General features: G+C 41.9%; 1 protein-coding gene across 9 annotated transcripts in view; it reads right to left on the reverse strand.

Annotated features, from left to right (window-relative positions):
* JPH1 (junctophilin 1) overlaps positions 1–15,378 on the reverse strand; it is a 120,340-nt gene that overhangs the window by 23,834 nt on the left and 81,128 nt on the right. For 2 of the 9 annotated variants that reach the window (XM_039524028.1, XM_039524024.1), the window contains exon 4: positions 7,413–7,653. The exons of the other annotated variants lie outside the window; for them this stretch is intronic. In XM_039524028.1, coding sequence (XP_039379962.1) covers positions 7,567–7,653 — 87 coding nt within the window. In that variant the 3' untranslated portion in view covers positions 7,413–7,566. Of the gene's footprint in view, positions 1–7,412; positions 7,654–15,378 lie in introns of those variants that run through there. 9 annotated transcript variants of the gene reach the window in all.

Here is a 15,378-nt window from a genome sequence, read left to right on the forward strand (position 1 = left end):
TTGTTCACTAAGAGCAACATTCTGCTTCGTCTTTTACTCAGCTTTGAAGTATTTTTGGGAGAGTGTAAGGGGCTTAAAAGGAGGGACAGCTCATGTTGGGGCCTGGCAAAGTTGTAGTCTCTGAACTCCAGGGAGCACAGGGACTTCTCCATCCCTACTCCCTTGGGATACAGAGAACCCCAAGGAGGCAGAGGAGATGGGGCCAAGGCCATGGCCCTGCTCCTGCCTCCTCATCAGCCTGGAAGAGGGGCTAAAGCTGGGGGCGGGGCAGGGTGCACCCCATAGAGTTATGTAGCCTTCCCGTCTGCATTAGGATGGATAGGGATGAATTTAGTTTCCCTGAAGCATGATTCCTCATGCTATTTCCCAGGGGCAGCATGTCTCCTCAGTTCAGGGCTTTTGTGCTTCACAGGCATGATCTGAACCCTTATCACTAAATATCCAAAATTCAGTATCTTGCAGTGAATCTCCCAGCCTCATTAGTGTGTAATTTAATGAGCATGTGTTGTATTTTGTTATATTTATTTCTATATCTGAAGAGAGATAATGAAAAAAAATATATATATTTTTTGCCAGCTCTAAAGGCAATTTCTCTCTTCACGAAACGTAATTAGTACAAATGACTCATTTTTTATGATAGAAAAATCCTGGCCTAATCAAGTCTCTGCCTTTGTGTCTCAACTGGAAAAAAGCAGTGTTTATTGTGATACAGTGTCTTCACTGTGAACAAGTTCATCTTCTGGTTCAGCTGTGCATGCTAACACATAAACCAGGTAACAGTTTGATGGTTTACATGACAATATATTATTTTAAATTACCTATTCTGCTAGTGTAATAGTACACGTTCAGTTGCTCTTAAAGAATGAATACACTCCATCCTAATCTCTTGGGAGTTTTACTTCTATTCCTGTGTGACCTTGGGTAAGTCACAACTTTTCTTTGCCTCAGTTTGCCCGCCTGTCAAAAGGGATAATTTAGTGGGCGCAACTGACTCACCTGCTTGAAAATATCTCCCTTGTTCTGGAGCTATTCCCTGTTTTAAAATGGGAAATCCTGTTAGCACCAGTAAAATCTTTCCAACTGGGCACTCTTAACTATGTCTATGAATGTGCTCCCTCTTAGGAGTTACTGCCTGAAGCTTAACTCATTAGGGCTAGGGATCTTGGGTTCTCAGTCTAGTGAATATGAGAAGAGGGTTTTTCTCTATGATTAAATGGAGAGGTGGGTATCCCAGTATGCAAAACACTGAGAGCCCAGGCCAAACAGTGACAGTTGAGCTGGGTCATGCAGCATTTGGAGTCCAGATGACTAAGTCAGATGCCTATTAGGCCTGTAAGTAAGAACATGCTGTAGAAGAAGCTCTACCAACTTTTTGAAGGGTGAAACATGCATCCTCCCCATTAGACCAACTCTACTTGCTGGTGTTGAAGGAAGTGGGTCTGGGGCTCTGCTCTTAGCCCACCCCCTTTAGCTCCCCTTCTGGAGGCTAGCCATACCAACAGCGCTAACGAACGCTCTACTCCTAACGTGGCTGGCTCCCTGCACAAGATAGGCTCCTTGTGTCCTTTTTCTCTACTTACATTCCTACGCAGGCCCAGCCACAATCCTTAATATTTTATCCTTAAGTGGTTTGGGCGGGAGGTCTACAAAACTACAAAGTGGTATTATCATTACATGCTGTATGCAGAAATGCTGGTTTGAGAGTCACCTGGCATTACCTAAGAGACTAATTGGAATAATGGTGACTAAAATATAAAGATCCATGTACTGCTTACTCTAGAGACTAGTTTTGAACTGTGTTTGCTCTTCAGTAGAGAAGGGAATCTAAAGCATGACAAACAAAACACACCTGTATATACAGTAAACATTGTTCAGTCTTTCCTTCTGTATAGACTTATATTAAATTTAAAAAATATTTAAAGGTCTTGTACAGAAAAGCACTGTACAAATAATTTTCTAGAAAAAAGGCACCACTTTAAAACCTGGAGATACCTAGCATGGAAGAATTAAAATGGTGCAATTTTATATAAGCAGGGTTTTGTAGACAAAGAAAAGATGGAAACTCTCTATACAGAATCTTATGTCATTCAAAGTACAGTACATGATGATAGTACATAATTCGATTTCAGAGTATTTCAGTGGTAATTATCAAGCATACACCTATTCCTATTTTTTAAACTGGAGTGTGTAATTATGTAACATCCCCTAACTTATTTTATTTCTATACAACTGATTAACTAATAATAATGATAGTTGCTTTTGGACCCAGTAGATTTAATTCCTAGGTAATGAATGACATTTCTGTTCACTTTAATGATAATAAGTGTAGTTATATTGAATTAAGGCTAAATTCTGCCCTGAGATGTCCACGCAACTTGGTTCCAATCCACACCCCAAACTGTGTAATGATGACATTGTTAGTTAGATTCATTGCTTGCTGAAGTCAGTGCAGTGCCTAAGTGAAGAATTTATTGCTAAGATTTGTATTACATCCATGCTTAAAGTGCACAGCCAAGACTGGTGCCCCACTGTGCTAAGCAGTGGCCGTATCCATAGTAAGAGAGAGACTGAAGAGCTTACAATCCTATATAAGACAGAAAAAAGGCAGCAAAAAGAAATATCAAATCCCCATTTTACAGATGAGGAACTGAGGCACAGAGAGAGCATGGCCCCAGTTTAGCAAAGTACTTAAACACATGCTGAACTGAATAGTCCCACTGAACTCAATAGTCAGTTGTCAACGGAACTGTGTATGTGCTCAAGAGCTTTGCTATATCATGGGCTAAGTGATAGCCCAAGGTCACAAAGAGTGTCTTGGGCAGAACAGGAATTGAACTTGCATCTCTTGAATCCCAGTCCAATGTCTGAATAACTAAAAGCCCATTCTCCAGCTTGGCCCTCAGAAACAAAACATAGATACATTGATATGTTATACCACTGTGGATGAATTGAGAGTTACATTTAGTGAATTAAAAAGTAATTACTACATTCATTCTGGTCTGGAAGACAGAAATACTAAATAATTATCAGGTAAATACACAAGTCTTTACTGTGTTGTACGCTGGAGCAAAGCAAGAGCACACTGGTTGTAGCGAAAGCTGGAGCTCTAGTTGTTTAAAAAACGGAATGATCTTTTTTGAATAGTGTATGACAACTATTGATTGCTGTTCACTGTATGAGGAATACGTTAGTGAAAATCCTGTGACTTCGTTATCCTGTGAGGAGATCAATGTTTTTCTATAACACTACAGCTGCCAACAATATCTGTGCTGTCAGTGAGAATTATTTTATATGCTACTGAATATTTATAACTGAAGTCTGACTTCAACCTGAACTCAAAGATGTATTATTAGAGGGTCCCTATCCTGCAGGTCCCCATCATGGAGAATGCTCATAGACTTCAGCAAGACTTTTTCATGTTAGAGACTTGCAGGGTAGGACCTTTATAGGTAAGCAATTCTCAGAAGTCAGGATGATAACTGTGGGGGAAGGAAATAAAAATAATCCTTCATCAGTCTCTTAAACTAAGTATTTCAGTGAGTCAGCACTAGGGTGAAAATAACTGTATTCAGTAAACTTTAGAAAGACGGGATTTTTTTATTATTACTTCATTGTGGATGTATGTGGAGGGAGGAAGAGCTATAATTAAAGTCTTTGGAACCTCCTGTTTTATTTTAATATTTCTAAAGGTTAAATTACACGAAAAAAGAGCTTTTCCACTGCTAGGCGGCACATGTCAATGGATGGCTGTTTAGAGGCATATGTAAAATGAATTGCTGGGGTGAGTGGACAGTTTTGTCTACATAACCACTTACTATGGTTGTGGATTTATTTATGTTTGGTGAGATTTGCTGGCAGTATCTGTACAGTGACCAAGGACTGAATGGAATTGCAGACTCAATCCTTCAAGGTGCTGATCTCCTTCAAGTAGTAAACACCTTGCAGGATCTAGCACTAAAGTATTCTTCTAGCTCCTAAAGATGGTTTCCCATTCCTGGTCATATCTGAGGCGTTTTGAAGGGGAACACTGTAGATCTAGCACCTTTCAGTGAACTCAGTTGTACAAAAAAATGACAAAATAACACGACTTACTCAGTAGCATGTTCCATCTTGTTCGTATGATATAAACAGTCAGACTAAGTTTGTACAAGCTCTGGGCAAGTTTTGAGTAACACAGTCAAATCAGTGGTTACAGAAACAGTACAACTTCACTTGTACAGCATCTTTCATAGTAACTGAACCTGAGAACATGGTTCATACAATTGTGTAGTTTAAAAATGAATAGCAGCAGAAGGAGGGAGAAATGCATGGTCTAGGCAAAGGTTTAGAATACAATTTCAGCTGGGATTTGAAAGGAAAAGGATAGTTGATGACACAGCATTCAGTGCTGTTTACAAGGAACCTGAGGTCAGAAGCTGATTTGCATTTTCAGCCTCTGGCTGGTTAGTTAGTATACCCAGGATTTTTAAGTGCCAGTCAGCAGTGTGCCCAGGAAGTCATTAAGCTTTACTTCTCTGGATTGGATTTTAAAATGGTCCTTGCCTCCCTGGCAATAATATATTTTTCCTACTTGCTAGCTCTAGCATTGAGATGTCTCAGGGTCAATAGGTTTGCCCAGATAGGCAAATTAAAAGACAAAAAGCCATGTCTATGCTACAAAGTTTGGTCAATTTAAGTTACTTCGGTGTACAGCCGATGACCTCTGTATATTGCTTGGGTTCATGCATATGTGGGTGCGTGATTTGGTGCTGCATGTACTCACAAGTGCTTGCATCCATGTAAAATATGGTGCACCACGGGTAGGTATCTGAGTTTGTCCTGTGCTACCATCTGATACAATGCCTTGTGGGACATTTTTGCCATGCTTTGTGAAATACCAATGATTCACCCAGGGATTTCTGGGAGCTGGGGTCAAATTCCTACCATGCCACTTTCTCCATTCCATAATGTTTTCCACAGCTCACAACTTTCATGCTGATTGCAAAACTCCCTGGGTCCTGCATGCTGCTTTTCAGTCTCTGTCATCTCTTTGGCAGAAGCATGGACTCTGAACAGCTCAGCACAATTCTCATGAATGTTGCTAATACAGAATGCACAATTCTCTGGTATTTGCAGAACCTGAGCAAGTACTATTATAACTGGGATTGTAAAGAGGAAGACATGGAGATGTTAAAGTGCAGAAACGGGCTGATGATGGGAAAAAAATGCCAGGTTGTTGCTGCTGTTCAGGGAGCAGCTCCACACAGTGGATTTCTGCTTCTGGTCTCAAAAAATGAGCACCAATTGGTGTAATTGCAGCATAACGTACATTTGGAATGACGAGTAGTGACTGCAGAACTTTTGGATGCAAAAGATCACATTTCTGGATCTGTGTGGTAAGCTCACCCAGACCTCCAGCATAGGGACACGAAAATGACAGCTGCATTGTCAGTGAGAAGCAAGTGGCAACCATGCGAAGCTTGCAACACCGGACTGCTATCTGTAGTGGTCAATCAGCTTAGAGTTGGAAAATCCACAATGGGGGCCATTGTCATCCTTGTGCGTAAGGCAGTTAAGCATCTCCTGCTACATAGGACTGTGACTCTGGGTAATGTAAAGGACGTATGGATGGATTTACAACACTGGGGTTCCTGAATTGCTGTGGGTTGGTAGATGCACCCATATCACTATGCCGGCGCCAGTCCACTTTGCCACCGAGTACATCAGCAGAAAGGGATACTTTTCCATGGTTAAGCAGGGACATTCTTTCCCGACCGCCAGATTACCACTGGTGATACTGAAATAGCAATAGCTATTCTGAGGGGCCCAGCCTACCCCTTGCTCCCATGGCTCATGAAGGTTTACAGTGGCCACCTGCCCAGCACCAAAGAAAGTTTCAACTACTGGCTCAGCAGGTATAGAATGACAGTTGAATGTACTTTTGATACATTAAAGAGATGCCAGTGCTGTTCACTCAGTAGACTGGAACTCAGCAAGGCAAACATGCCCCTGATTATAGCTGCATATTGTGTACTGCATAATATCTGTGAGGTGAAGGGGGAAAAGCTACTGCCACAGTGAAGGGGTGAAGTGGTCAGGCTGTCTGCTGAATTTCAACAGCCAAAACCCAAGGCTATTAGAAGAGCCAACTGTGGAGCTGTGTGGGTGAGGGAGGCCTTAAAAGAACCTTTAACAGTCAGCCACAGTAATGTTGTCTGATGCTTTTATGAAATGTGTATGGGGCTGAGTCAAAGAAGCGGACAGACCGCAGCAAGGCAGAGATGGCTGTCCACAGGAGGGCCTAGGGAGCACCGACCACGGAGTTCTCCAATGATTGGAAAGGCTGCTGAATCCTGGATCTCTGGGGATGTAGGTCAGTAATGCTCTGCAGCACCTGCGTTTATTGCCTGAGCAAACCCATTATGCCCTGGTGCTCTTCCACAACGCTCTCTCCACAGCACACAAATTCTCCAAGCTGAAACTACTTTCCCCCTAGATTTGGGATTCAAAGGGTAGGTCTATACTCACCGTCCGGGTCGACGCGGTGAGTTCGACTTCTCGGAGTTCGAACTATCGCGTCTAATCAAGACGCGATAGTTCGAACTCCCCGCGCGCTCCGGTCGACTCCGGAACTCCACCACCGCGAACGGCAGTGGCGGAGTCGACCTTGGAGTCGCAGAGTTCGACCCCACCGCGTCTGGACGGGTAAGTCAGTCGAACTAGGGTACTTCGAGTTCAGCTATGCTATTCGCGTAGCTGAACTTGCGTACCCTAGTTCGACCCCCTCCCCCTTAGTGTAGACCAGGCCAAAGTCTCTGGCTAATTGTGCTGCTTCTTCTATCATTACTCTTCCTCCCCGCTTCACATCGGAGGCAATAGTGATGTCAGTGCCTTCCAATAGTTCTGCTCTGGCCTTTGAACATTCTTTAGGGTATCCTCCAGATCTGATTGTTGTATGTGGAATTGTTGTGACTGGACAGGGCATGCAAATTCAGAGGTGAGCCAAAATATCTTCTGAGGTCAGTATGACGTAACATGATGATGTGCCATGGCAGATTGTGCTATAATCCAACAATGCCATGTCGTCATGGTGTGATGTAAATGTCATGATGCACAAATATGTCGGAGGGCAAACTTTAAAAGGTGGCATCCCAAAATCCCCATTTGGCGCTAAAGCAGTTTCAAATTCACCTCTCCCTCTCTCATAAAGTAAGAGAGGCTACTTTAATTTTTAACTGCTGCAGGCCTTTAGTCACTATGTACCCCATGTGCAAAAACCCATGTATTCATTATGCTTAAAAAATATAGTACATCGTTAGCACTCTGAAATGCTTGCTTTATTTCTTTACAGAACCAATATCATAGTGCACTACAAACAAATTCCAAGTAATTTTGCTACAATGCCTAATTCTTTCAAAACCTCTACTGGTGCTTAACTCTCCCATGACATCTGTGAACAAGATGGGGCCTCTTCCAATCTTACAATCAAACACACAATTTGACCTGCTTCTAGCCAAACTCCAAAAATGCTTAGTCACTTAGTTACAGGCCATGTACAGGCCTGGCCAAGGTCAGTTCCCAAGTCTGTCATTTATTCTGCTCTGCTGTTGACACGCTGGGGATAAACTGTTGACATGGATTGGAGATTGGCTGCTGCACTTCTAAACCTCCTGCCTTTCAGAGATAAATGCATTATAAAACGGAAATGACTTTGTTAGCAGAACATAACGTGATACTTAACTCACAAACTGTAGGAACGTATAACAAAGGTTAAAACTCCATCCAAGCATTACCTGACTTGCTAGAGAAAATATAAGGGTGTCAAAAATGTAGGTGAACTTGCATAAAATGGTCCAGGTTGTGTGCAACATCATGAACTTGCAACTCAAACAGCATGGTAAACAAGTGTATCCAACAGCAAAAACTTTGAAAGGTAGCATTTCTCAATCATTCAATGCAACATCAAATCCTCCCGTCAATTCCTGCAAAGCTACCTTAAGCACAAGTCTCCCTATCATTCACTTAATTTAATACAGTATTTAGGCAGGATTTTTGCATGTAATATCTGTAACTGTTTTCAAATTAGTAAAAAAAGACCCTAATTTCTCATTATTCAAAATAAACCTTAAAAGCAAAATTTTCAAAAAATTTCCAAGTACATATTTACAAGATGGACAATATGTATTAAGGGACTTGATCTGATGGTGTAAATAGTAGAATAATGAATCTCTTAAATGGCTATCAATAAACACTTAAGTGACAAGAGTGTTTGTGCCTCTTCTATGTTCTTTTTGGGTATGTCTACACTGCAATTAGACACCCGCAGCTGGACCATGCCAGCTGACTCGGGCTCACAGGGCTTAGGCTAAGGGGCTGCTTAACTGCAGTGTAGACATTCAGGCTCGGGATGGAGCCTGACCTTGGGGACCCACCCATTTTGCAGGTTCCTAGAGCCCAGGCTCCAGTCTATGTTGCAATTAAACAGTCTCTTAGTCCAAGTCAGCTGGCATGGGCCAGCCACAGGTTTATAATTGGAATGCAGACATACCCTCTATGACTGACTATCCTAGCAAATGTCTAAAGGAGAGCAGGAGGAAGGTTTGTGTAAACAGCACATTTTGAACTCATGTGAGTATCTGCACTGTAAATTAGGGTCTAATCCTGCAATGATAGGCCCCTACATCTATGGAGCTCCATTTGGAAATACTGTGCCTGGATTTGGATCTGATATGAAAGATAGGGTTACCAGATAGAAAGTGTGAAAAATCAGGACAGAAGGTGGGGGGTAATAGGCGCCTATCTAAAAAAAAAGCCCCAAATATTGGGACTGTCCCTATAAAATCTGGACATCTGGTCATCCCCTAATGAAAGATGGCACTGTGAGTAGTACATTTCTCTACAACACCACGCTGGGACATTAGTTCATTGTCTCAGAGGAAAAAATGGAACGTCTTGAATCACCAACACTGCTTCCTGAAGGCACTTTGTTTTCCTAAGTATCCCTTTACTAACCAGGACTGACTGTACTTAGTTTATATTTGACAAGATCATATTCCAATGAGATATGGCTGCTGGGGTAGGACAGGCTTAATTTTTCCTGGCCGAATAACTTACACATGCTGTAATCTTCATGAGTGCCACTGATTTTTAAAGGCTCACTTAGCCTGTGAGCTGCTCCCCCACAGGCAGACACCTTGATATGGGACAATTGACAAGATAAATAAAGTTTTAGGCTTTGCAAATATAATAGAAATCCTTTTAAAAATATTTATTTTCATTTGGGCTTCTTGTGGGCACAGTGCAGTTATTAGAACCTCTGGTCATTTATTCCTTTTAAAATTTCTCTGAACAGTAACTCTTGATCATATTTTGTAAAATCTGAATAAAAACATCAAAAAGTTTTAACCAATATTAACTAAAGCAGCATAATAGTATTCTGTTCTAAAAATGGTTTTGTATCAAACAGAAGAGCTAATGCATGCTCTCCATGATGTGCTGATTCTGCAGGACTGACACTAGTGAAAAGAAGTAAAGTCACTAAAATAAGCAGATATGACTGAATATATGAAGATATGCGGCATAAACAGCTGTTTTTACAGTCAGTTGTCACAGTAGAATGACACACTGATTTTTGTAACATTTCTTTGAATACCTTCCAGCTTGTCCACATCTTTCTAGTATTGAGGTGCCCCCAAATAACCTTAGTATTCTGGGTGCAGTGTCACCAGTCACGTGGAGAAGGGACTAATACCTTCCTTCTCCATGACGTGCTGCCTTTGCGTGTACAGCCTAAAATAGCATTAGCTATTTTGCTGCCATATCACATTTCAAGTGCATGGGTCTGATTCTGCTCCCAAGAGAGTTTGGCAAATGACTTCAATGAGCATATGATCACATCTCATATCTAATATGCTGACTCCTGTCACTCCTATGTTTCTTTGATATTATTACTGATGGTCAAGTTTCTTCCTTTCATTTTAAACATTTAGGTTGATGATTTCAGCCCTATGCGTTAGCTTGGCTTTGTCTCAGACACAGTCAAATTGTGAATCCCTTACTTGCACTGGTGAGCAGTTACTCACATGAGAGTGGTATCACTGATTTCTGTCCACCAGTAATTATTTCCAGTCCATATTTGTAACTTCAACCAACTACTTTGTTTTTCTCTGTCATCACTTGCCCTTGCATCACCTCATTTTACTATCACCGGATGATTTAATATATTGTGTGCTTCTTCTACATTTAATTAATGGAAATACTACTACTACTTCCTATGTTATCTCATTAGATGCCTCCTCCCTGAGCTCTCTCAGGACCAAAAAAAAAAAAAAAAAAAGGTAATGGTAAAATGACACATAGTTTTCAGTCCATGTGCCAATGCTCATATCTACACCAATTGGAATGTTTTTTTAAAAAAGAGAATTACAAAATTAGCAGGCAAGGGAATGCAGTAACTGTAATGTCTTGTTTTAGCAAAGCATGGTTTCACAGTAGTCTCTTGTGAAGTCATATTTGAAAATTTCAATAGAGTTGGTCTGGTTCTTGAAAAAGCCAAGCTGTTTATTGCTCATGGTTCTGTTAACCTAGAGAAGTCCCCCCCATCCCCTTAACATGTGTTGCATAACTGCGTTAAAGATCTAATTGAACTTGGGCACTCCCAGACTGCTGTGAGGGGATTCACACACTGAATCCCCATGTTCTTTAAGCCTCTGGAGTGTAAACAAAATCCAGGCACACTCGAAGTGCAAATTCTTTGTCTAGCACTCTCCCCCGCGAGCTGAGACCCCATGCTCTTGACCTAATCTAATGAGAAACACACACAACTCAATACAAAAATTATAACCCTTACACACATTTCCCTGCCTTAGTTTCCTCAGCACTCTAGAACATCCTCTGGGGTGTCCAGGATCCTTTTGCTGAAGCTCATGTCTTGACTTCTGAACCATGGAGCCTCTCTCCCTAGGTCAGCTTGTGTTTTCTGAGTTTCATTGGTTCTGCAGCGAAATCTAGTCCTCCTGTTCGAAAGCATGCCTACCTCTTCACATCTCCTGCCCAAACTTCCCATGTCTCTCTCCAAAGCCTTCCCCTTAAGAGTCCTTTTAAAAACTCTTGCTTTGTCCCTTTGTTCTGTTGGATCTTCCACTTGTTCCACTTCCTCCTCCCTGCAGAAAAGTTGGAGGAAGTACCTTTTTTCAGCCTCATCAGCCAACCTGTCATTCAGGTGTTTCATAGTAACAACCTCATAATATGGACCAGAATTCATAATTTGTACAGACAGATTCCCCAAACTGTCACAAACTCTATCAGAGGTTTCTATGTGTGACCCCTATTCCATCATGATGTTGAGCTAATGGATTTGCATAGCTGTCCTGGCTCCACTGCCTGTTGGGCCACAGGTCACCACAAAGGAGGGAGAAGAATTTGCCTCACTGCATCTGAATGAATGTACAAAATTTCTAATGATAAGACAAGTAACAAGTTTTCCCTCCTGCACATATTTGGACTTGGGGGGCAGGGGGAGGGGAGAGGGGCTGTTTAGTTAACATGCCCTAAATGAAACCTGGACTTTTGGATTGCTACCGGCAATTAATATTTACTATGCCAAAGCAGAGATTGAGTAAATTAAACAGAGTAGTTCTATACAAAATAAGAGCAGCAGCTGAGCCCTCAGAATCTCTACAAGGCCATGTAGGCTCCATAGCAGTCTGACCAATTTAGAGGAAAGATCAACATGAACAAGAAGCGCCGAAGAAAATAAAAATCTCCACCACAATGAGATCTAGAACTGTATGCAGGGAGTTGAGATCTGTAAATAGACAAACCAATCCTTCCATCCATCTAAATAACACAGCCAACAGAAATTACTGCAACCTTAGTAATCCTCCAGGTATATAGACTGACCAGCCTTAGGTCAAAACTACAACCGTGTGTGTAAGAAATTTTAAACAAGAACAAAATACGCAAAGTGGGGGTGGGAGAGAAATGATATCTTTCACTGGTGTGGGGTGCTCTCGTCTCTCAGCCCATCTCTCACTGCATCATTGTGCTTCTAGTGCTGCAAAGGGCACAATCATCCTGTTTATGACTAGTGGATTTCTGAGTTGATGGCTGGGTAGAATTGTTCAAGAGGAAAGCCTGATAAGTTCTGACTTCTAACCTGGGGAAGCATTCAAGTTGAGAAGCATCAAAACAATCCCCTCCACCCCCATTGAGGTTTACTGTACCCAGAAGATAAGGGATACTCCTCTCATGGACTATAGGAAGATTGGAGAGAGGATGTTTAACAAAACTGTAATAGTAAAGACTTCCCCAACCCCAGGCTTCAAAACAGCTTCCTTAAAGACAGATGACAACCCACTCCCCAAAACGGAAAATGCTGATAATCTGATGCAACAAAACAGATCCAGGACGCTGATCTAACTCATAGGTTGTAGCTCAGAGCACTCCTTATGCCTTTAGAACTTCAGTGAGCAATATTAGCTTGAAATTCAAAACAAAGAAGATGCAGTGTTGTTCCCTCAAGATTCTGCTGTGTCACTATGGAGGAACACAACATAGTTCAGATATGAGTGCTTTTATCTGCTAAATACTCACTGGTTTGGACTCATTATGCAAGATGCTGAGCTCAGTTACATCAGTTTTCCATAAGGGTAACTTCAATAACAACTCCTTGACTTCAATAATAACTTCTGATTCTCACTAGTGTAAGATCAGAATCAGGCTCACAATCACACAGTCATCTCCGACTACGGTATAACAAAATTCATACCCCGTTTGCATTAAAGGATGCATTGCTTCTCCCCAAGTCATGTGATTATGTGAGACTCTCAGTTTTCATTTTCCAAAAAGTAAATTTCTGACCCTTGCAGAACCACTGCCCCCTAGACCAGAGGTAGGCAAACTATGGCCTGGAGCCACATCTGGCCCGCCAGATATTTTAATCCAGCCTTCAAGTTCCCGCTGGGGAGTGGGGTCGGGGGCTTGTCCCACTCTGTGTATGTCCCCCCTCCGGCTCCCACGCGTAGGATCAGCCAAGGGGCTCTGAATGCTGCCCCTGCAGCTCCCATTGGTTGGGAACCGCAGCCAATGGGAACTGCAGGGGCAGTGCCTGTGGACAGGGCAGCACGCAGAGCTGCCTGGCCGTACCTCCACGTAGTAGCCGGAGGGGGGACATGCCATTGCTTCTGCGAGCTGCTTGAGGTAAGTGCCACCCTGAGTCTACACCCCTGACCCTGTCCTGCACCCCAATCCCCTGCCCCAGCCCTGATCCTCCTCCCACCCTCGGTCTCAGCCCGGAGCACCCTCCTGCACCCCAACCCCTCATCCCCACCCTGGAATCCTCACCCTCCCCCACACCTCAACCCCAAATTTTGTGAATATTCATGGCCCGCCATACAATTTCCACACCCAGATGTGGCCCTTGGGCCAAAAAGTTTGCCCACCCTGCCCTAGACCCCTAGTCATACCCTGTTGCTGTCTGCAGTGCTAGAAATCAGATTATGCATGGTTCTAGCATGAGTAGACTAAGAGGCAGGGCTTCTTCTTCACCACACTATTTATCTTTGCAGTCACACTTGTGGTACTGTATTCCCAATATGCAAATACTAAGGTAACTAATTACAGAAAAGGTAAATGTCAGGACTTTAATGGTATTTCAATATTCACGATTCAGACTGACATCTCACTTTTACAATATTCTAGTTTGTTTTACTGCTTTACTCCCTTTTCATTCTCCCTCTAAACTACAGTATAACAGATGGAACATTTTGACACCTGCTGGTGTCTGTGTAAAATGAGTGTAATATTTAATATGAAAATAGGTACATCAATTGGAATGTAAGAGGCATCATGCTAGGGGGCAAGCTAAAATTGTTTCATTTCATAATTGTAAATTGCACCTCACATTGTACCAGTATATACTGAGTAGGAGGCAAGAGTTTGAGGACTCAAAATTTAAGAGCCTGATCTAAAGACTCACATAGATTTCACTGGGCTTAGGCCTCAGGAGAATCAGACAGGATCTGGCTAAAAGAGAAAAGACACAATAATCAGTTGTTTAAGGAGAAATGTCTGCATTTCAAATGGGAGACTTTAGCCTTCACTCTGTTTCTCTTTCTTAAAGAAGACTGTTGATATCCCATGTGCAGTCATGTCTGCCTTGCTGACAGACTGCTTGCTTATCACACATACAGTTCTAGCCAAGAAGAGGGTAAAATTACATTTTCCCACAATATATTTTTTTCCCCAAGACAATTCAATGCAATGAAAGGCTGTGTCTTAACTAGAGTCATGGAGATTGAGAATATCTCATGCTTTGTTATCTTTCAGTAATACCTAATGGGATTCTATGGAGATGCTGTAAACCTAATACTGTAGGCTTGGGCAACTGAGAAATTGCTATAACAGAGACAACAATGGTGAGTTTGTTTTCTTTTAAACACGCATAACCCCAGTATTATTTTGAATAATGGCTCTTGGAGAGGGATATATAAATATTATTACGGGTGTGCCTTGTTTATTATTGTTAATGATATATGGTAATAAGAAATAGTGCTCTATCAGTCATAGCTATGCTATACTGGAAACATTTAAACATAACACTGCAGTGTACTGTGAGGTTCAGAACTGGGTAATACCAGACAGAAGTGATCTATTTGAGCAAAACATTCAGAACTTTCAGCCTGAAACTGGATATGTTAAAATTAATGCACCTTTGAGGAGATTCACAGGTGCACAATTTCAACACGATACTCTCTGGAAATCCTATGCTGTATTGCGGCTGATATGGGATACTTAAAATTTGATCAAAATCTTTGAATATTTCAGTCCCTCAAAACAAAGCTTTTTAAGAAAAGGAGCAGAAATTAAAATATACATTTCACGTGTCTGGAAATGTTTATAATGGATTAGGAAACTTAAAATCAAGATTCATAAAGCCTGCTCTTTCAATCTCTAACTACACAGGTTGTAAATGTTCCCACACAAGAGACTGACTCAGCAAAAACTTTCTAAAAACTATTACGTGATCTACCTGCCTCTGAATTTTCCTCTTCTGTTCTCTTGCTGGCCATAATCCTGCCTGCAGAATTGAGCATGAATGACTTAGCCTTGCATCACAAATGTCACCAGGACCAGGGGAGGAATCCTTCCACCCAGATCATAGATGGGCAGTAAACTGCTCTACTGTTGCACTGTCTCAATGACTGAAGTAGCCAACATAGTCTGGCAAACACACCTTTGTGGGAAGTTTGACAGAAGGATATGTATAGCTGCAGATCCCCTGAAGAACTGAGTGCTAAGATGTACAAGGGGCATGCACCCCCTGCAGACTCAATACTGTCCTTTCTTCTCTGGTACAGTAAGGTGAAACAGTTCTTTTGCAGAGGGTCTCTACATCTG

This window comes from Mauremys reevesii, linkage group 2 (genome assembly GCF_016161935.1).
Source record: "Mauremys reevesii isolate NIE-2019 linkage group 2, ASM1616193v1, whole genome shotgun sequence".
In the NCBI taxonomy this organism is placed as follows: domain Eukaryota; kingdom Metazoa; phylum Chordata; order Testudines; family Geoemydidae; genus Mauremys; species Mauremys reevesii.